Genomic DNA, 21,497 nt, shown 5'->3' on the forward strand with positions numbered 1-21,497 from the left:
CACAAAACGGTATTTTTTGTTTGAATTTCTTTAAAAATGACCAAATTTGACAGCTGAGAGTCCTGAGACCTTGTGTCATACCAGAAGTAACCCGCTCTGTCTTGTCTGTCGGTGTGTTGTCAGTTTCCTCTTTGCTCTGCGATGGATTTTTCACTGTGCGAGAACATGAGTGTAGTGTGAGAGCGGCATTGTTTGTCAGGGATAGCAACTAAGGAGTGCGGGTCTTTGTGAACGGTCAATTGCATGAAGTTCAACATGGCTCATAGTTACTTCACAGGACACTGTTAGCATGCATTATTTTAGGTCATCAATGTTTGTTCTATATATTAAGAGATAGACCAGCAGGCCATAGAAGAGCTTGCAATGTTTTGATTCTATGAACGGGAGAGTCTTCATACTTAGAAGTTTCTGAGAACACATTCTCACACTCATGCCAATGAAGCAAATTAGAGCGACCAACACTGTTTTCTCGCTATCTTACCTGTGTGCATCTCCAAAACTGGATTTTCTTAAGCTTGTTAATGGACACTGAAAGATGTGGAATCCATGTTAGAGTTTGAATTCCTAAAAGTTACCTGTTTTCCAGGCCATCATGAAACAGCATGTGACAAAAATTAAACTCACATCACATCTTATATGTCCGTCCGCACATCAGGCCTTCTGTAAAGCTTGTCAGGTTTGCAGGCAGAAAGAATGACTGTCCTAGAGTAGCTTGAGCTTTTTTGAATTATGTTCCAAGATTTGCATTCTGTGTCATTCATAAAACCAAAAGCTCTCCAAAAAACCTAGACAGCCACAAATCCAAACGGCATCTCTCTTCAGCTGAGGCTAATCTTCCTTGTACGTGCAGGTTCGGCCCAGGACCATTTGGAGAAAAAAAATGCTACAATATATATATATATATATTTAATTTGTTATATAGCCAATCTCTCTCTCTCTCTAAAAAAGAATTATAATAATTTTCTGAGCCATAATTCATACATGTCTCAAAATGCTGGCAACGTGGTTGGAACGATTTCAAACCCCTTAAATGAATAGAAAAACTCTGAATTCGATATTCAATTTTACCTTCTGAGTTGGACATTTTTAATATTTTCATCATTTTCTTATGGTTAATGTAACAGATCAATGGGCATCGTGTAAGTTTTTTTCTTAAGATAACTGTGTAAAGTCAAGTATTCCATTCTTATGCTGATGCTTGAAAAAAAAGAAATACACACACATAGAAACACAGTAATGAAACATCTTTGGAAAAGCACAGCAAATCCATATCTTCATACAATTTTAATGTTTTCATCACATGAGAACACAAAAAACGGTCCAACAAATCGGACCTCAGTTAATATTTTTATAGAACCTTTTTTTTTTAATTGACATGTTGTGACATAATAAAAGTCTAATTTCCAATTGTCCAGTTGCCAGTTATCAAGTGTGTAGGGTCAGCTCAAAACAAGCACATCCATGAAAGTGTTGCAAAAGTGCATGTCAATTTCATTTAATGTAAAACTGGTATATACTGTACATATCAGACACAACGTTGTTACAGTAAGAGTAGGGCATTACACATCAGTCAGCCGTTGACATGCTCCTGACAGCATTTGTGTAGCCAAACCCAATGAGACAAATGAAGACAACAGAGAATAAATGTCCTCGCCCTCTTTCATATAGAAAGAAACATTCCAGACACATCCAGACTTTAGCAAGCAGTAAACATTAAAAACAGAAATATACAAGTCAATGTGGACAGACAGCAGTTTCTCGAACTGTGAGAAATGACCTCAGGATAAGAGAAGATCATTAGGAATGGATTACTGCTGCTTTTGTATTGTTCTGGTTTTGCATATATTCAACACCTCATTATTCATATTTCAAAAGTTTGTTGCTCTGGTCACATGAGGCAGGCTGGGCTGGTGATGATGGCTCAGTTTTCCTGATACCATCTTGTTTTGTGAGCCCAAATACTTTCTCATATATGTTCAATCTGGTTTATTTTGTAATGTTCAAACATTTATTTTTAACAATAAAAATGCAAGACTCTTTACAAGAAAAGGAAAAGCAAAACATGAAGGATATTACTTACAAATAGGTTGTTGGAACACGGAATGTCAAACATCTTTTAGCCCCTGCCTTCATTTCTTTATAAATGCTTGACTGTGTGCAACAGAAAACTGCAATGTTCATATATTTATTGGGTCATGATGGGGTCTTGATTCTCTTCCAGGTGGTTCTGTTGTTAGCTGCTGTGCAGACTCAGACTGTGGTTCTGAAAAACGAAACACAATGCAAGTTAATCAACACTGTAACAGTTTCTTAATTCTGCACAGATGAGAATGTGTTCACACTGCGCTTGTGTGAACATTCACTTCAACACATGAATCAGACAGGCTTGAACATACAACAATCATTCAATGTTTTCATATCTATTTATTGTATTACTATTTTTATTTTTAAAAAAAAGAAACACACTCAAGCTTGCTTCAGGCAGCTCTGGTTTAACAAAATCTAAAAATAAAAAGAGAATCTAAAAATGCACATACTGACTAAAGAGAGAACAAAGAAATGCAACAGTTGTATAGCTTTTGTTTTTTTGTTCAGAATAAAATGTGACAAACCTACAGTGTTTTAACCGACATGCCTGACCTTGACCATAATATATTTCTCTGGCCTCTGGCAACCGTAATCAGCAGAACGGAGAAACAGTGTCGGGAGCACCTGAAGGCAATATCCTTCATCAAGGAAGGGAGCATTTACGGAACAGTAAAAGCCTCAGGAGGCGAGCAGGACATCACTGGAATTAATTTTGTAATTATTAGAGAGAAGGACAATGTGTAGGCCTTTCTCTCCTTCCCAGTACTGTTTTCTGGTCAACCCAACATTCCCAGGTCGGTGAGAAGGTGCTGCCCTGAGTCCAGCCGAAAGCATTGAGCTGGCTGTTTGTAGAGTCACGGCATGCCAGAGATGCTGGGAAGAGGATCCCAATCTTCCCACAGAAGACCACATCAGAGAGGCGACAGCTGGAGGGCATCTTCCCATTAGAGGCTGTGACCGCAGTGTGACATCCAAAAGGAAGCCATGCTGCTCGACTTCCCAAAACCATGCCTGTATGGCCATCATCCACTCCATCAAATCCCAAATGCTCTGTGACAGGAAAACCGACTAAACTGACAAGTGCATCATGATCGTAGTGGATTCCAGTTTCATCCTCCTCCAGTTCAGTCTCATTCCCTTACTCATACCAATAAGTGCCTTAATTTCCCATTACTGGTATGCTAATACCACAAGATACCTTGAAGCAGTTCCTCTCTGCAAAGCCACACAACAGAACATTGTCAGAGAGAGGTGTCTTCTCTCCACTAATGTAAGAATTCCAAAGGAAATTCCAAAATAGGGATTCCAAATGAGGATGTAAAAAGGAATCTAAGCCACCTGGTGAGCAAATTCTAAAAAGTGTACGTAGAGATCCCCAGTCAGACCGAGGTGACAGCACATCATGTATCCACACTGCTTGGGGTGATTATAAAGGTGCTTTCGCACCGGAGGAACCTTTTCATAGTTCTTAGGACTATTGGCAGTAGTTCCCGCTTTATGGCGTGTTCACACTGCAGGAACTAATTTAGTTCTAGGACCTCCATTTTGGGGAACTAAATTAGAGTTGTAGGAGATTTAGTCAGATTGCCATGCTCCTTATCATTTGGGATAAGCCCCGAATTGGGCCCCCCCCCCCCCCCTGATCGTTTGAGGATGCAAATCGGGCTTAAAATCATCTAATGGCGCCAGGCTTAAGAAGCCTCCAGGAACGCGTTCTAGGGATGGGCTCTCACAGCATGGGATACCCATCCACGCTTGAGAGATTCGGCTTGTCCAAATGTACGCGACAGAAAGTACGCACGTAAAACTGTCCCAGGTCTTAAAAATGTCAAAGCGCAGTGCCCTTAAAGGTCCACTGAAGTGCTTTGAAAAATGCAGCGTTGTTCTGTGTGTTGACGTCATTTCAACTGAAACAGGAAGTCAGGGCGGGACATATCAACCAGCCCCGCCCCCTTTTTAAAATAGCCAATAGCGTTTCATTTATATTACAGTTTGGACCAGAGCCGTTGAGCTCGCTAAAGCCGCATTTGACAGCATATATATCAGCCACAATCTCATATTGCAATAAAATATAGCATTCCATGTAGAATTCAAATTGGTCTGTTAAGTTTTATGGTCTGCGCCGACTCGTGCATATTATCCGCTCCGTGTATCGTGTCTGTGGACCGGAGCAGACTGCATGCACAATGTGGCGTTTTACAGCGTGAAACCAGACTTCATTCACCCCAACGGAAAGCATATTTACACTGTCTGAATCATTCCCTATCCCCTATGTAGTGCACTACATGCCATTCACCGAACAGAAAATACAAATCCTGTGAACAAGTGACCGATTTGAGCCGCAGCTTCAGCGTCTATTTATAGTGCAAGGGGCGGGACGCTTCGGGTTCTAGAGAGCATTTGATTGGTCAGAAAGTTTGATGAGAAGCTGAAGTGCAGTGTGATGTCATCAAAATCGCTGATCCATATTGGCGGAAGTGAGAGACTGTAAGTTTTGAATGCTTATATCTTGTAAAAGCGAATTTTGTTATTGTTTTGGAGCACACTAATTTATAGATAATCTTAAGCCTAACATATACCAAAAGCCAAAAAAAAATTCAGTTTTGATTTAATGGGGACTTTAAACAAGCTACTCACTGTGTCATTTGTTTGAGATGCAAGTTTCTGTCTGTGATAGAAGTACTGTAGCTTGTGAACACTTCGCCACACTGAAGATTGTGAAGAACATGCCCCTCTTGCAGTGTTGGGGAGTAACGAGTTACATGTAACAGAATTGCGTGATTTAATTACAAAATAAATGTAATTGTAATTAGTTCGAGAAAAATGTGTAATTAAATTACAGTTACTTATGAACATGTTAACGATTACAAAGGGGGTGACATCTGAATATTTTTTGTAAAAAGCTTGGATATGCTGAATAACACTGATTTATTGCTTTGCCTGTTTTTGATGTGCACGATGCCTCCTGCCTTTTAAAGGCCATTTAGTAAAATGATGCTATTCTGATGCTTTTGATTGGTTCTCTTGCCAATTACATCAATCCACATCGTCACTGAAAGCTTTAGACCTGTCTGAGAGTCGATTAACTGATTAACAGCTGAAATCATTCATTAGAAATTTAGAAAAGCAATCAAAAATTGTCATCAAATGTAATCAGTTACATAACTTTATTAAAGTAATTGAAATAGCTACACTACTTATTACATTTTAAATAGGGTAACTTGTAATCTGTAATCAATTACATTTCCAAAGTAGCCTTCCCAACACTGATCCCACTGGAAGAGTTTTTACAGTTTGACCAAGATTGACTCTCCCCAATAATGCCATCAGTAGTAATTCTGCAATTCCTAACAGTAAAACAGCGTGCATCCTGACAATGCTGAAGCAAAGCATCTTTTATTTCGCATTAGCAGAGTCGCTTGTAAAAAAGTTCACAGGAAGTTTACAGGAAGCAGAAGTGTGTCAGAGATCAGAAGTGTTTGTTTGGATTGTGCGTCTCCCAGCGGTGATGAGCAGAGAATGAGCGCGCTCATGGGCTGCAGCGAGGGTTTGTCACCGTCTCAAGACGATGTGTTTGCATACACACTTCAGACCCAGCCAGAGGCGGGAACAAACACAAACACACACGCAAACTCTCGCAGGACGCTGCACTTTGCTGCTGTCTATATCTGATCTGCCTGCATCCGTGAGTCACTCATGGGTAATATCAGAGCTTTCATTACACTTTTGTGTATGAATCATATTTTAAAACATCTGAGCAATCTTAAACCTGAAGTCAAAAGCTTTTTTTTCTTGTTGTGCTTCAGTGTGAACTGTAAGCTAGAACTTTAGAGTTAACGTCAAAAGTCTGAGTGATAGAAAACTATGGTTAGAAAACTGGGTTAGTTGTGTTGTCCGCTGTGAATGCTGATAAAAGCATTCAGGGAAACATACATGTATTTTTTCATGTAGTTGCTGTCTTGCATTAGTCAGAGGGTTATGAGTTGGCCTGAGGAATTGAGAGAAGATTTCATTTCAGCTGTATTTCAGTGCAAACCTGTTCTTTATCCAATTTAACCTGATTGCACTAAAATAGCACTGTGTCATATTTACATCTGCTAAAACTTTGATTGTCTACTTTAGACATTCTGCTCACTTTAAGTAACTTTGCAAGTACATATCAACTTATACTAACCCTAACCTAACAGTCGAGGTAGTTGACATACAGGGTTGGGAAGGTTACAAGTTGTGTAATAGTCCCTCGGTTTGAAAAGATGGATCTCAAAATGTTACGGTAATATTTTGGAAAGTTGTCAAATGTGCAGAAGATACTGGAAAACCAAAGAATTTTTTTCTGAGGAACAGCAGGCAGTTTAACTGCTCAAGACAAACAAGGGATGCACAAACAACTATCACAAAACATGAAAACAGTCGTGGATCATTCAGGTAACAAAAGACAGTTAAGATTCAAGGGTATGTCGATTTTTGAATGGGGCCATTTTTATACTGTAAATTCAATCATTTTGTCTTGTGTAGTGTATGTAAACATCTGTTATGTGAAATAGCTTATTCAGGACTGTACTAAATAAAAACAACATGAAATGTTTATCAATTTAAAACCCATTAAGAATGTAATGAAATACAGTCATTTATTTTGTATGTTAAATACGTAATTAAGCTACATGTATTTTTTACTTGTTTTTTTTACATTACTCTGCAACCCTGTTGACGAAGTTGCACAGTTACGCATAGTTAGTGTATTGTCTAAAGTGGACCAAATTAAATGTAACTATACATCTCAGTCCAAACACACTTTCTTTCTAAGTAAACTAACATATTTTTCAATTAATGCTGATATATTAGCATCCACAAATAAGATAACCAGAATTAAATTTGACTTTTTTATATAAGTTTCACCCACAGAAAGTGGGCAGTAAGCAGAATTATATTGCACGTTTTCTATTCGATCACGGCAACTGTAATTCATAAAATGCTGATGAAATGGTACAAAAAACAGGTTGATGCATCAAAAGCAGAGATGTTATGCTTTATGAGATAATGTTATATGCAAATATTTCCATATCAGAAATAAAACATAGTATAGGTGCAATTATGGGGCCAAGCACATCAGTACATGTACATTACATTCAGAATGATCTAAAAAAATTAAGGACAGCAGAAGTTTATGAAGATATTTGATGTCATTTGAAAGGATTCGATCACGGCAACTGTAATTCATAAAATGCTGATGAAATGGTACAAAAAACAGGTTGATGCATCAAAAGCAGAGATGTTATGCTTTATGAGATAATGTTATATGCAAATATTTCCATATCAGAAATAAAACATAGTATAGGAGCAATTATGGGGCCAAGCACTTCAGTACATGTACATTACATTCAGAATGATCTAAAAAAAATTAAGGACAGCAGAAGTTTATGCAGTTTTTCCTCAATAAACTCCTAATGTGCTGCCTATTGATAGGAAGTAAGGTAGTTGTTGTAGTAGTTATGTTTGGGGTAGGTATAAGGGATCCAGAATGTGGTCATGCATTAATATGTGCTTTATAAGTGCTAATAAACAGCCAATATGCTAGTAATGTACATGCTAATAACTAGTTAATATCAAAAGTGATCCCTGAAGTGTTACCTTATAAGCACATTCATAAAAGTTCACAAAAAAAGTAACATTAATTTTTGTATTTCGGTGTGTGTGTTATGTGTAGACATATATAAGCTATGCTATTGTGTGTATACGGGTCTAAAGGTGAGGTGTTTGTTTCTATGAGAGCTGATTAAGTTGAGTGTTTCCCATCATGCTCTTGGCAGGTCAGTGGTGATGCTATGACTCCTCACTGAGCTCAGGGTATAAGGAGTTTGGGTGGGGGGCAGACGGTCTGTCACAGCCCTTCATCTCAAGCTATATGAGCTCAACACAAGTAAATAATACATCTCTGCATCGATCCGCCCTTGTGACCTCTGACCTCACTGACTGGGCGGAGACGACTGCAGTGAAAAGAACTGAGAAAACAGGATCCCACACAAGACTGCAGTCCAAAGAAAACAACCTAACAAATAAACCCTTTTGTTTGTATTCTTATATACGTTTAAATAAGTTCTCCATGATCTCTTTCTCACATGTTACAGGCAGGCAGGCTAGCTTTAAGGTAACCAGATTTTTTAAAGAGGAAAACCACAGTGAAATTTCTGATGTTATTATTTAAGATTAGGAATTATTTTCTGTGAATTAAAAAAAAAAAAGGAAACAGATGTAGCAACCAATCTTTTTATCTGTACTGTGATGCACATCTGAGTGTAACTAATTATAGATGACAAAATGTAAGGCGGGACTTGGTTGTATGCACTGGCTGTTGATTGGATGTTGAGATTTAGAAGTGGAGGCAGATGAACATGAGGGGGCGGAGTTTAAGCAAACTAAATGATTGGAGAAGTCCTGCATATGCCACTAGAGAGAAATCTATAGTTTCACCAGAAGATCTAGTTATGAAACATTCACAGATGAATTGTTCACATTAAGATTTATAATATGCATTTAAAAAAACTGATTTCATGTTTCAAAATGGCATGTTGTTGTACTTGTTACAATGTAAATATACATGTAAGTATTAATTAACAACATGTACTTAATATAGGTTTAGAGTTTGGTTTATTGTTGCTTGTAATTATGCATAGTTAAACTATACTTGTCAGGATTGGACTGTCTTTGTTGTGTTTTGCTCTCCATGTGCTCCCCGTGACCCAGTTTCTCCCTCATGTCCCCTTATTTGGTCGTTCCAGTTCCTGTCCTCGTTTTCTCTTAATTAGTCATTCTGTTCACCTGTGTTCCTCCCAATTGCCTCATTTAGTCATGTATTTAGTTCCAGTCTGTGCATTCCTTCTTTGTCGGGTCTACCAGTTGTGTACATGTGTCTTCCTTCCCTTCCAAGTGTGGATTTACCCTGTGCGTTGGATTTAATAAACAACGTTTTCGTTTATCCACGGCTCTTTCGTTCCTTCCGGCAGCGTATCGTGACAATAGTATAGTAAATATATGCAAGACACATTAAAATAAAGTTTTACCAATACTCCCATATTCTGAATGTTCATCAGCACACAGTTATAAACTGCAAAGACTGTAAAAACTGGTAAATAACTGTGGGACCTTTTTTATTCAACGAGTGAAAGACAACACTGAAATTCCACATGTATGAGATCATATAAAATATATTATATTTATAACAAGCAATATCTAGTATATTTCCCAGGAGAGCTGCAGCCACTAAAAAAGATACTGTCCCAGGAAAGGTTAGCTTTCTTATGTGTGGATAACTTGTCCCATTTATTTATCAATGAAATGTCTCATTGTCTACCAGGAGAATTCACTGCTGTCTTCACTATAGCTGTTTATATGCATCACAGCAGCAAAGTTACGAATCCACTTAAAGAGCTCCACAATAAAGACCAAAGAGATTGCACTAATATCAAAAAATGTCTAAACCTCCACTAACATGGTAGTTTTAACTAATTTCGCAAGGTGATATAAGATAAGATTTTTTAGAAATACATACAAGCACATGCCAGAATATTAGTATCATTTTAAGCACAGATAGCTTTTTAAATCTTTAGCTGTTCCTTAGCTAGTTTCATTCTTGCTTTCTTTAAAGGGGTCATATGATGCGATTTCAAGTTTTCCTTTCTCTTTGGAGCTGATTGTGCATAGATAAGATCCCTGAAGTTGCAAAGACTAAAGTCTCAAAACCAAAGAGACATTCTTTATCAAAGTTAAGAGTCAGCCACGCCCCCCTAAAACCGCTTGTTCTAACACGCCCCCACATATCTACCTCACTATGTGGAAATATTTGCATAATGCCGCCCAAATGTGCACGCAAAGAAAGAAGGCGTGGTTTCAGTAACCGCAGTTAGTGTTGAAGCAGCATGTCAGGGAGACGCTGTGTGTTTCTAGGAGAAAGCAAAAGCACTTTATTTGGCCTTCCGGAAGTAGATGCATTTAGGAATCTTTAAGATGACTTACAACAGAACAGCAATGCATTTTATGGACGACCGTTTCGTGAACCTAGGAGAGGAGGTCATTCTGACTTTGCTATGACAATCTGGCGCTTCTGAATCAGCTACTGTTTTGTTATTAGTTTAAGTATTTGCTATTGACTGTTCAAATGCGGAGTTTTGCGCATTGTGTGTGTGTGTGTGTGTGTGTGTGCGCGTGCACGCACGCACGCATGTGTGTGTGTGAGAGAAAGAGAGAGAGAGAGAGAGAGATCAAAGTGGAGTCAGCTGTCTTAACCGTGGCTTGTGTAATCACAATGCACTGGGTCAGCTGGCCAATCAGAGCAGACTGTGCTTGTCGGAAGGAGCGGCTTTGTAGAAACCGAAGCGTTTGAGAGAGGCGGGGCATAGAGGACCTACAATAATGTACAGTATTTGAAAAATAATGTGTTTTTTGAACATTAAAGCATGTCAACATATTCTGTTACACCAAATACACAAAATAATGATCTTTAAAATATCATCATATGACCTCTTTAAAGTAAAGTATTTCACTAAAGTCTTTGGTTTGGCACATTTTATAGCAATTACAGAAACAGGTAAGGTAGTTTTATTCTTACAATGAAAGAAAATGAAAAATTAATGCTGAGAGCAAGGGTGACAAACATTGAGGGTAAAAGCAGACGGTATAAGGAGGAGACCGGTTTAAAAATAAATATGAGAAAATCAGCTCTCAGCTAAAGAGGTCTATAAAATCTGGAAAATGCAGTTGCTCAACAGCACTTGCTTAGCCGATAAAGGAAGTCCACATTTGTGTGGACAAATCTGCCATCTCTGTTCATAGGTTCAGTTCTGCTGTCATTTTTGGAGTCAATCAACAGAGCTGTAAATGCCACGTGACTAATTACTCTAAAGTTGCAGGAATGATCGGCTGACAGCAACGCAAGAACATGCACAGTCCTAAACCCTTCAAATAAACACTTTAGTTTAGGGACCAATTTTCACTATTAACTATTTGCTTATTAGCATGCATATTACTAGCATATTGGCTGTTTATTAGTACTTGTAAAGCACATATTAATGCCTAATTCTGCACGACCATATTTTAGATCCCGTAATCCTACCACATAACTAAACGTAACAACTCCCTTTCTAACTATTGATAGCAGCAAATGAGGAGTTTATTGAGGCAAAAATCATAGTTAACAGCGAGAATTAATTGTATTTCTCATATTCCAATTTGGTATTAGATTTTCACCCATCGTTTAAGCTGGCTGCTAAAGAAATTTATCATTATACTGTACAATATTACATAATTAAGTGCCTGGTTGCGATGATCTTTCCTTTTTGCTGCATCACAATGTTACAGCTACAAACTGTCCCAGTGTTGCTTTGCTTTTGTTTTGTTCATGTTTCACTGGCTGGCTGACCTGACAGCGGTAATGGGCATCGTACTGACAACTATTACATCGATAATGCAAAGTCGAGTTTTTTGTTTAGTGCCATTGCAAACACGGCCAATATATTTACAGCCGAATTTCCTCCCCATGATTTATTTGTTCTGCCAATCAAATAAGGCTGGTCATGCGACCTCAGCAATGCATTCTCATTCTCAGACCGTCTCACCTGAAGCTCGGTTTGGAAGAAGAACTTCAGCGGGCACCGTGAGCAGTCGTAGATCTTGTCCTCCTGCCCGTGTGCGGTGAAGATGTGCTGCTGCAGTTTACAGGCCTGCACGAATACTGCAACAAGACACAACACATGCATTAAAGTCACATATTTCCAGACGCACTGCCAGTTTGCATCTTAGAACCTTTTGACACACAGGCCTGTGTTTAATTTCTTGAAATTAGTTCTGTAGACAAATGTAAGCCTTGCCTGTACATGAAATAGCTTTTAATGCTTTTAAAAGAATCTCTTCTGCTCACCAAGGCTGCATTTGCTCGATCAAAAAATACAGTAAAAACATTAATATTGTGTAATGCTATGGTATGTTATGAAAACTGTTTTCTGCTTTACATATTGTGGAAACCATGACACTTGTTTTCAGGATCCTCTGATAAATACAAATTTAAAAGAATTTTTTTCTTTTTTTTACTGTAAATATTTTTACTGTCACTTTTCGTTAACTTAAGGTGTCCTTGATGAATAAAAGTAAAAAAAAAAGAATAACAAATTCACAAATTTGATGTATATTTTTGATCCTTGCATAATTCCCATACTTCTGTTTGTATTATTTCGTAGTTTTAATGTCTTTACTATTATTAAAAAATGTGGAAAGGAGTTATAATAAAAAATGAGTGTTTTTTTTTAATCTGCATTGTACGTACAGTAAAATACAAGAAAAATACTTGTGCAGAAAGCAAAGCAAATCTATTTGAATATCATAATGTCTGAAACTCAAATTCAGTTTCTACCCATTTTTCTCTCAGACCCCCACGTTTTCTAATTCAACTTACACAGGTAAAATAATCTGGACGTGCATCTGTGGGTTTGAGATCCTGCATATGAGCATAAATGAGCAATAATATAGAGAGAAAGAGATGGACGTGATTTGGAGAATGGTTATCAGTACAATGGTAGACTACAGTTTGACTTTACAATAACATTGTATTTGTCAATGTTCCTTAATTCATTAGATGATTCAAAACTAACAATGAACAACATCTCCATACAGCATTCGGGTAACAATTTATTAGTTAACATTGGCTAATGCATTATCATTAACTAACATTAAGCAATACATTTGCTACAGTATTTAATAATCTTTGTTAATGTTAGTTAATAAAAATACAACTGTTCATTGTTAATTCATGCCAGCTCAGGTCCATTAAATAATATTAACAGATTTTCAATTTTGTAAATGCTGACATGAACATTAACCAAGATTAATAAATGCTTTAGAGTTATTTTTCATTTTTAGTTCATGTTAACTAATGGACCCTTATTTTAGTGTGCTATTATGGGATTATCTTTGTTAAGTTGGATGTATGCAGATGCATTTCTAAATATTAATAACTTCCATTGTTATCATTTGTTAAAGCATCATTTAACATGAACTAACAACTCCTCTTTACAATGTTAATTTATCTTGGTTTGTGCTTATTTGTTCATTTACAAGTCTAAACATTCAAGGTGCATGTTAACATTGCTTAATGTATTAATTACCATTAAATAACAAAGAACGGCACCTTATTAAAGTTCCTTAAAAGCAATAAAGCATTTTTCCCCTGAAACTCACTGTAACGCGGAAACCATCTGAACATCAGTTAATGTGTTTCTAATGTCTCTGGCCTCCTTACTAGCATGATTTGTTTTTAATGAAGTATCTATTATGCACATTTATGAATCTTTTTATAAAGTGTGACCTATTGTTTGATGTTACTAATGTTTGTCGGCGCATAACTAACATCATATAACTGTAAAAGAGTATTTATTAAGGGCTGCTGGATCGCATTGTAAACTGACGAGAGTTCACACTTTTCCGACATATTCTTGTGCAGAACATTTTCTGAGCATGCAGGTAAAAACTCAAATCTATGTACATTTCATACATATCTGCATTTCTCAAATCCAACATATTCACAGTATCTCTGACGCAGAAAAACACTGATTGCATTTTCTTTCAAAAATATCTGTATTTTATATTTTATATCTATTTTATACAATCTGTGGTTGCCGGAATTTTACCGTAAAAAATACGGTAGCAACGTTTTAGGTTTTAACTTACATTTACAGTTAAATACCGTAATTTCATTAACTGATATAATGTTAATATACCAACCTACTGAAGTACTGAAATCTGTTTTGTAATACACTGATAACCACCAAATGCAGGAGGTGATGAGAAAGTCACACGATGAACCAAAGCCCATCACAAGCAGCTTTTAAATAATAACACATATAGAAGGTGCACAGCGTCATTCACACAAACACTAAACACCATCACGGTAACACACATGAGACTGAAATAATGCAATAAACATTCATTTAACAACATTAGGTGTAACACACAACCCTAATATACAAAACTGATAAGAAAAAACTAAGAAGAAACAGTTATTTCAACAAAAAAACATCAAATTTGAAATGTAACACAGGGAATTCTGGGAATGTCAATTTACGGTTATTCACTGTAAATTATACTTTTTCACTTCCAAAAACAGTATACTACCGTAAAATTAATGTCCAACACAGTTTTTCACCGTATATAGTAGGGGAGTTTACCGTTAACCATTTAACAGGTTTTTACTGTAGCATTTTTACAGTCTGTTACCGTTAAATTCACGGTCATTTTTTACAGTGTAGTTCTTCACCATGCAGTTCATGTCGGGATTTTTTTATGAAATTGCACTTACTAATGGCTTCAGCAGACACATATGCTACTATTTAAAAAGATCAGGATAAATCTGTCTTGGCAAAACTGACCATTCATATTTTAATGCAATATTACAGTGTTTATTATAAATTATTTATCGCTGCGCATCACCATCATTATTCTTTTAACGTTCTCTTCAGTTCACTATGACTTCTCTGATGACGTGTGAGCGAGGGCTGACCAATAAAGTCAGACCTTCGATCCTTCTCACATGAAACAATCACAGCAATTGCAAAAAAATGCAAACGACAACACTTTCTACAATCCAATCGTTTCCCAATGAACTAAATCAAGCCAAGCCCTACTTTTCAAAAAGCTGTATATATGCTACATTTTACATATTGCTAAATGTTTATTACTAAAACTCAAATTATCTATGGAAGCAATGAATGGGATTTTTATTTCATAGTAGCTAACTGAACTGTTTGTCAAGAGACAAAGCATCCAACGTGAACGCACAAACAGCAAATGAAGGACTAAAGTGTGTCTGTATAAAATATTCCACTTGGCTTTACAGTTTTCCCATTATCTACTGCCAACGATTTTCAGAAAGTAAGCTCTTCTGTTCTCACCAAACAATCGTTAATGTGAGTGTTTGTGGTTTCGATTGATAGTTTGATGAATGTGTTACAACTGTTATGTAATGCAAAAAATGTGTTTTGTTTTTTAAAGATATGCAAATTTTTAATAAAGTCCAAAAGGGAATGGTCTTTTACAGTTACATAACATTAATAACGTGCATACAAACAAGTAGGTCACACTTTATAGCAAGGATCACAAATGTGCATAACGGGATTATGGGACGTTACTTATGCATGTTAATGTTAGAGCGCCGCTCCATTGTTCTAAAAAATAGATGTAGAATTCTAGAAAAAGGTATCCAGTCGTTCATAAGGGATGTACAGCTCTTCTTCTTCTTCATTATTTGTATGAGGCTTTCAAATAACTCTGTATTAAGGAACCAATTAGTGATCTGAAAAGTATAATGTTAAAAAAGTATTAATTATTTAAAAAAGGTGTAATTTGAGCATATTTACTTTTTGATTATTTGGTATCGTTTGTATTAAATGTATTGCACAAGAAGTTATTTTTTGTATTGATGGGCACATACAAACCCAGGGCCAGGCTGCATTACCGTGCACACAATTGAGTGTAAAACTGTAGTGTTTTGTTGTGTAAAGTGAGAGACAAATGCTCATAAGTGACATGCAGAGTGTTTGTTCTGCGCTCTGCTTCCTCCAGGGTGAGCCGAGCTACTTTCAGCTGCGGGCTGCCTGACTTCACATAGCTGTCAAATGCGTCCCGTGAGAGCGACACTTCTGACATCTCCCCGCTGCCTCTGGATGGCTCCTCGACTCCTCTTTCACCTCCTTCCCTCCTCTTTCTCTCTCATCCTCCCTCGCTTTGCATGATCACGCTGCGTCTGTCCTTCCTTCATTCCTGCCTCCACTCTCTCCGGCTGCAGTCCCCAAACAAACGCTTCTATTAAAACTGCTCGTGTTGAAATCATGCTATAAAAATGTGTATAATTTCAGATTTTCCACTGGTGAATTGAAATCCTATTACTTGCGATCATTTTTTGTGCCTGTAGAGGCCTGTCATATTCTACTCAGTGAAGAGCGTAAATGAGACTTCCACTCTCTCCGGCTGCAGTCCCCAAACAAACGCTTCTATTAAAACTGCTCGTGTTGAAATCATGCTATAAAAAATGTGTATAATTTCAGATTTTCCACTGGTGAATTGAAATCCTATTATTTGCGATCATTTTTTGTGCCTGTAGAGGCCTGTCATATTCTACTCAGTGAAGAGCGTAAATGAGACTCGAGTCTCAGACTGTTTTAGTTTCAACCCCAGTCCCCAAATGTGTGTTCTGTATTTTATACATTAAATACATTATATTTGACTCTGACCCATACAGAGTTTTTTTCTGGCTAAAATATATTTTAATATATGCCATATATATGTTGAAAACAGTAAAGCTCAATTAAATATATTTTTAATTAGAAAATATATTTAGTTTCAACCGTCATATACTAAAGTTTATTTTAAAATGTATTTCAGGGTTGAGAAAATACATTTCCAGTCTTACAGTAACTTGCATTTAGGCTGAATGAAAAATTATTTAATAATATTACATTTTCATAAATTCCTTTTATTTATTTATTTATTTATAATTTTCTCTGGAACATTGTCAAGTATGTTCCTTGCTGATTTTTATTAAAATGTGTTATATGTTCACACGTATCATAGACAACAGATAATATGTGAATGTATTTTCTTGGACAGAAATGTATGGAGGGCAAAATACATTTTCAAATGCTTTTAAAATATATTATTTATATATTTTTACAACAAATATTTATATTTTTAAAACAAATTGTAAAAGAAAAGAGTTAAAAATATATTAATAGACAAGAAAAAAATGGCTGCTACCACTGTGTATAAAGTATAAATAACCACTCAAGAGGAGCATGTTTTGTTTTGGGGGTTTTTTACTACCGAAACTGAACAAGCACAGAATGGTGTTTTTGCATCTCTCTGCTGGAAATACACTACAAGAGATGCAAAGAAAGCGATGTGCTTGCTGAAGGCCACTACAAACAGCAATGAAAATACACTCGCTGCTCTGTTTGCAGGGCATCTGTCCTGCTTGTTGGCAAGGTGAGCTAGAAAACACTCACGCAACTGACGCTGGAGAGCTTTCAAACCAAACCCCAGGCTACTGTTTTCAAGCAGAATCCGAGTTCAGAAAATAACTTCTGCACAAACGAAACGATCCAAAAATGTGATCTAGTGTGAAAACGCCTCTAGATCAGCGTTGGGATGTTTGTGTGATGCATGTAGTCATATGTTTGTCATGATTTCTGCAGTGCGGATGCCGTCCTTCTTTCTCTCTCTCTCTCTGCCGCATGATCAATATGAGTGCGGAAGGAGACGTGGTGGGACCTGTCTGTCAGGCGCCAACACCAAGTAAATGAAAAAAGCCCAGTAGATCAAGTCAGTAAGAATGAGAGAAGCAGAGAAAGACAGAGAGAGACAAATGAAGCATGTTGTTGTGGCGGCAGTAGAGAAATACATCAAGATAAAGTGTTTGCATAAGCTGCAGCTTAAGGTTTAGAGTTCTATACAATGATATCACTCCTGAGTCAGGGCTTCAGATGGATTTTCTCCATGGAGAAATTCAGACCTACCAAGAGCTTATGATGTGAAGCAATGCTATACATGTCAGAAAACTGCTGTAGAAACTGGAAATGTCATTTTAACTTTCTTTCCCCTAAAATTGTAAAACTTTGTTTTATTTAAATGAGTTGACCTATGGTCAGTAGTATACTGTACTGGATGTTTTGGTGCTGTCGTTGACAATTCAAAAGTGCATACATAGTTTTGTACCTTTGTTTAAATTTCAAAAATAAATTTGCTTCAAATTGATGTAAAGTTGCGATTCAGGGCTTGCTGGTTTGGATTAAATCTCAAATTCTCTTTTGAAGAATTGTTTTAATGGCATATGAAGACAATGTAAAAATTACTTACAGTCCCACAGAATTTTGACACTGACCATATTTTTTCAAAATTTGCTAATTAATGTTAACCTTACGGGTAAATGATGTCTGTCTTCTGTATGTACTGTGAGATCTGAGTGATCAGAATGATCCAGTTCCTAAACAAACTTTTATAAATTGTGATTGTTTGAATGCAGTTCCATCATAAACGTCCAGGTGTTTGTGAAAGCCCGACTTAAACAACTGTTGAAAGAGTTTGAAAAGAAGCTTTGTGCACTGAGCAGCAAACAGCCTCTGTGAGCTCTGGGATTGCACTATGCACGCACAGTTAACCCTGCTGACACCAGAGATGAGACGGGGTCTGATCCCACTCTTCACATCCAGAGACAGAGCAGGTCATTAACAGCAGCATCCACTAATACAGTCCTGCTCTTCTCACTCACTCTCAGTCACAATACCACACTACCAGCCAAAGACTCGACACACATGACTGAATTCATGTTTTTTATGAAAATCTAAATGTTCACTAAAATGCATGAAAATATACTTCCATTTGTGTTATTTCATAGTTTTGATGACTTTACCGTTATTCTAAAATGTGGAAAACAGTTGATAATTAATAAAACAACTACGACTGTTGTTATTGTTAAAAGCCTGATTGATTGTAATGTTGCTCTGTCATATGCAGTACACACACACACACACACACACACACTCACTCACACTCACACACTCACACTCACACACACACACACACACACACACACACTCACACTCACTCTCACACACACACACACACACACACACACTCACACTCACTCTCACACACACACACACACACACACACACTCACACTCACTCTCACACACACACACACACACACACACACTCACACTCACTCTCACACACACACACACACACACACACACTCACACTCACTCTCACACACACACACACACACACACACACACTCCCACACACACACACACTCACACTCACACTCACTCTCACACACATACACACACACACTCACACACACACACTCTCCCACATACACACACACTCACACTCACACTCACTCTCACACTCACACTCACTCACACACTCACACTCACACACACACACACACACTCACTCACACGCGCGCACACTCTCTCTCACACACACACACACACACTCACTCACACGCGCGCACACTCTCTCTCACACACACACACACACACTCACTCACACGCGCGCACACTCTCTCTCACACACACACACACACACTCACTCACACGCGCGCACACTCTCTCTCACACACACACACACACACTCACTCACACGCGCGCACACTCTCTCTCACACACACACACACACACTCACTCTCTCACACACATACACACACACACTCACACACACGCACACACACACACACACACACACACACAGGTTTGTTTTTATGGTTTATGGAGACTCTCCATAGGTGTAATGGATTTTATGCCGTATACGAGGGACAGACATACAGAGCCGTTCAGTGGGGTCTGAATGAAATTACGGGCATTCGTCTCCTCACTAGTGAGCAGAGTTTATGCAAATGAGACACCGCTGGGTGAATGTGTGCGTGTACTCTATGACACTGCAGATGGAGGTAATATCAGCTGGTGGGTTTGCAGTCAGTATCCGGGGGGACATCAGATCTCTGAGTTACATCTTCAGGAAAGGTTACACACACACACACACACACACACACACACACACACACACAAACATAAAGATGTACCTATGAAGCAGACAGGACACTTGAAGATGCCGCCCATGCCCTCAAAGCTGTGCTCGATGAGGTGACACTGCAGTTTCGCTGGAGAGTCGAAGGTTTGACTGCATAGTTTACATTCATGAATGAGACCTTCCTCTGAGAAAAGACAGAAAAACACAAACACAAGCCTTTGTCACTGGAAATGTCTGAAAGATTCCCAAACGCTAGCACACTATCCCCTGGTTTCACAGACAAGGCTTAAGCCTAGTCCCAGACTAAAATACATGTCTGGACTATTTCAACTGAAAGAAACTTGCACTTGAGTGATCTTAAAATATGTCAGATTTATTGTTTTGCCTCAAGATGCACACCAACAATGTTTTTATCTAAGGCATATTTATAAAAGCTACTTAAATGTCCTAATTGAACTATGGCCTAATCCTGGTTTAACCTAAGCCCTGCCTGTGAAACCGGGCCTGTATGATTTGCAATATTTTTTAGCATTCATATTAAATTCTCTTCTAATAAAACATGGTTAAGAATAAACATGAGACACTGAAACATCATTAGTTCATTATTTAAATAGTCACGTCATCTGTACTTTTAGGAGATGGCAATATGATTAATAATTTACAAGATTTGAAAAAAAAAGATTTGTATATTTGTAAAAGTACATATTTTATTGCTAACATTGTCAACAAACACACAAACAAAAACACAAAATAAATAAAATAATAATAATTAATAATAACTTTGTACCACAATGTAATATGGTCCAGATATTATTCATTATAATTTTCCCTTTGAATTAAATTAGTATTACTTTACTCATATATTCAACAAACTAATAATTAGTAAATCATTATCACGTGTTTCCTGTATTTTTGTTTCCTAAAACAATCAAAATGATTCATAACAGATAAAAACATACTAATAATATTTTTGGTTCTGATATACATACATTTGATTTTTAAGGGAAGTCGTGGCCTAATGGTTAGAGAGTCGGACTCGTAACCCAAAGGTTGTGGGTTCGAGTCTCGTACCGGCAGGGATTGTAGGTGGGGGGAGTGAATGTACAGCGCTCTCTCCCACCTTCAATACCACGACTGAGGTGCCCTTGAGCAAGGCACCGAACCCCCAACTGCTCCCCGGGCGCCGCAGCATAAATGGCTGCCCACTGCTCCGGGTGTGTGTTCACGGTTTGTGTGTGTTCACTGCTGTGTGTGTGCACTTTGGATGGGTAAATGCAGAGCCCTAATTCCTAGTATGGGTCACCATACTTGGCCACATGTCACGTCACTTTATTGTTTAAATTCAGAAACCTTCTACTACTTCAACTTCCTTTAATTTCATAATAACCTAATAATGTATTACAAAATAAAAAGTGTTTCTCAAATCAAAAATAGGATCTGGATCAGCTCACAACAACATGAAAACTTTTTTTTATTTTAATAAACAATGTATAAATACATAAAAAGCATGTCTGTTAGTTTTTGTTGTTGTTGTTGTTGTTTCCCCTGTCCTTATGTAGTATTGTCTGTCCAGGAAACATACGCTACAATCTTAAGAAAAGTATTTTAAGAAAATATTTTTCACTGGTGTTTTGAATTATGCATTGTATTGTTTCTATTTTAGGGTTATGTATTTTTGACTTAACTACACTGTACATGACGTGAAAACAGTCCGCTATTTATGCTTGTACTGTACGATAGCATGGACTCACTAACTTTAACGTTAGTTTTAGCCGGAGATAGCTTGCTGAAGCACAAGATGGCATTAACGTTCTGCTTGAGCAGATGAAAATTGTAACT

The 21,497-nt window shown here is 37.4% G+C and overlaps 1 protein-coding gene across 2 annotated transcripts in view; it reads right to left on the reverse strand.

Annotated features, from left to right (window-relative positions):
• Positions 1–1,275: 1,275 nt before the first annotated feature.
• The window catches only part of LOC107573008 (zinc finger protein 521-like), a 96,253-nt gene continuing 76,031 nt past the window's right edge, over positions 1,276–21,497 (reverse strand). For both annotated transcript variants that reach the window (XM_016259446.1, XM_016259445.1), the window contains 3 exons: positions 19,711–19,842; positions 11,697–11,812; positions 1,276–2,263 (listed from right to left, as the gene is read on the reverse strand). In XM_016259446.1, the coding sequence (XP_016114932.1) occupies positions 2,234–2,263; positions 11,697–11,812; positions 19,711–19,842 (278 nt within the window). In that variant the 3' untranslated portion in view covers positions 1,276–2,233. The remainder of the gene's footprint in view (positions 2,264–11,696; positions 11,813–19,710; positions 19,843–21,497) is intronic.

The sequence above is a fragment of the Sinocyclocheilus grahami genome, unplaced genomic scaffold, assembly GCF_001515645.1.
Source record: "Sinocyclocheilus grahami isolate Dianchi unplaced genomic scaffold, SAMN03320097.WGS_v1.1 scaffold1845.1, whole genome shotgun sequence".
Taxonomy (NCBI): Eukaryota; Metazoa; Chordata; class Actinopteri; order Cypriniformes; family Cyprinidae; genus Sinocyclocheilus; species Sinocyclocheilus grahami.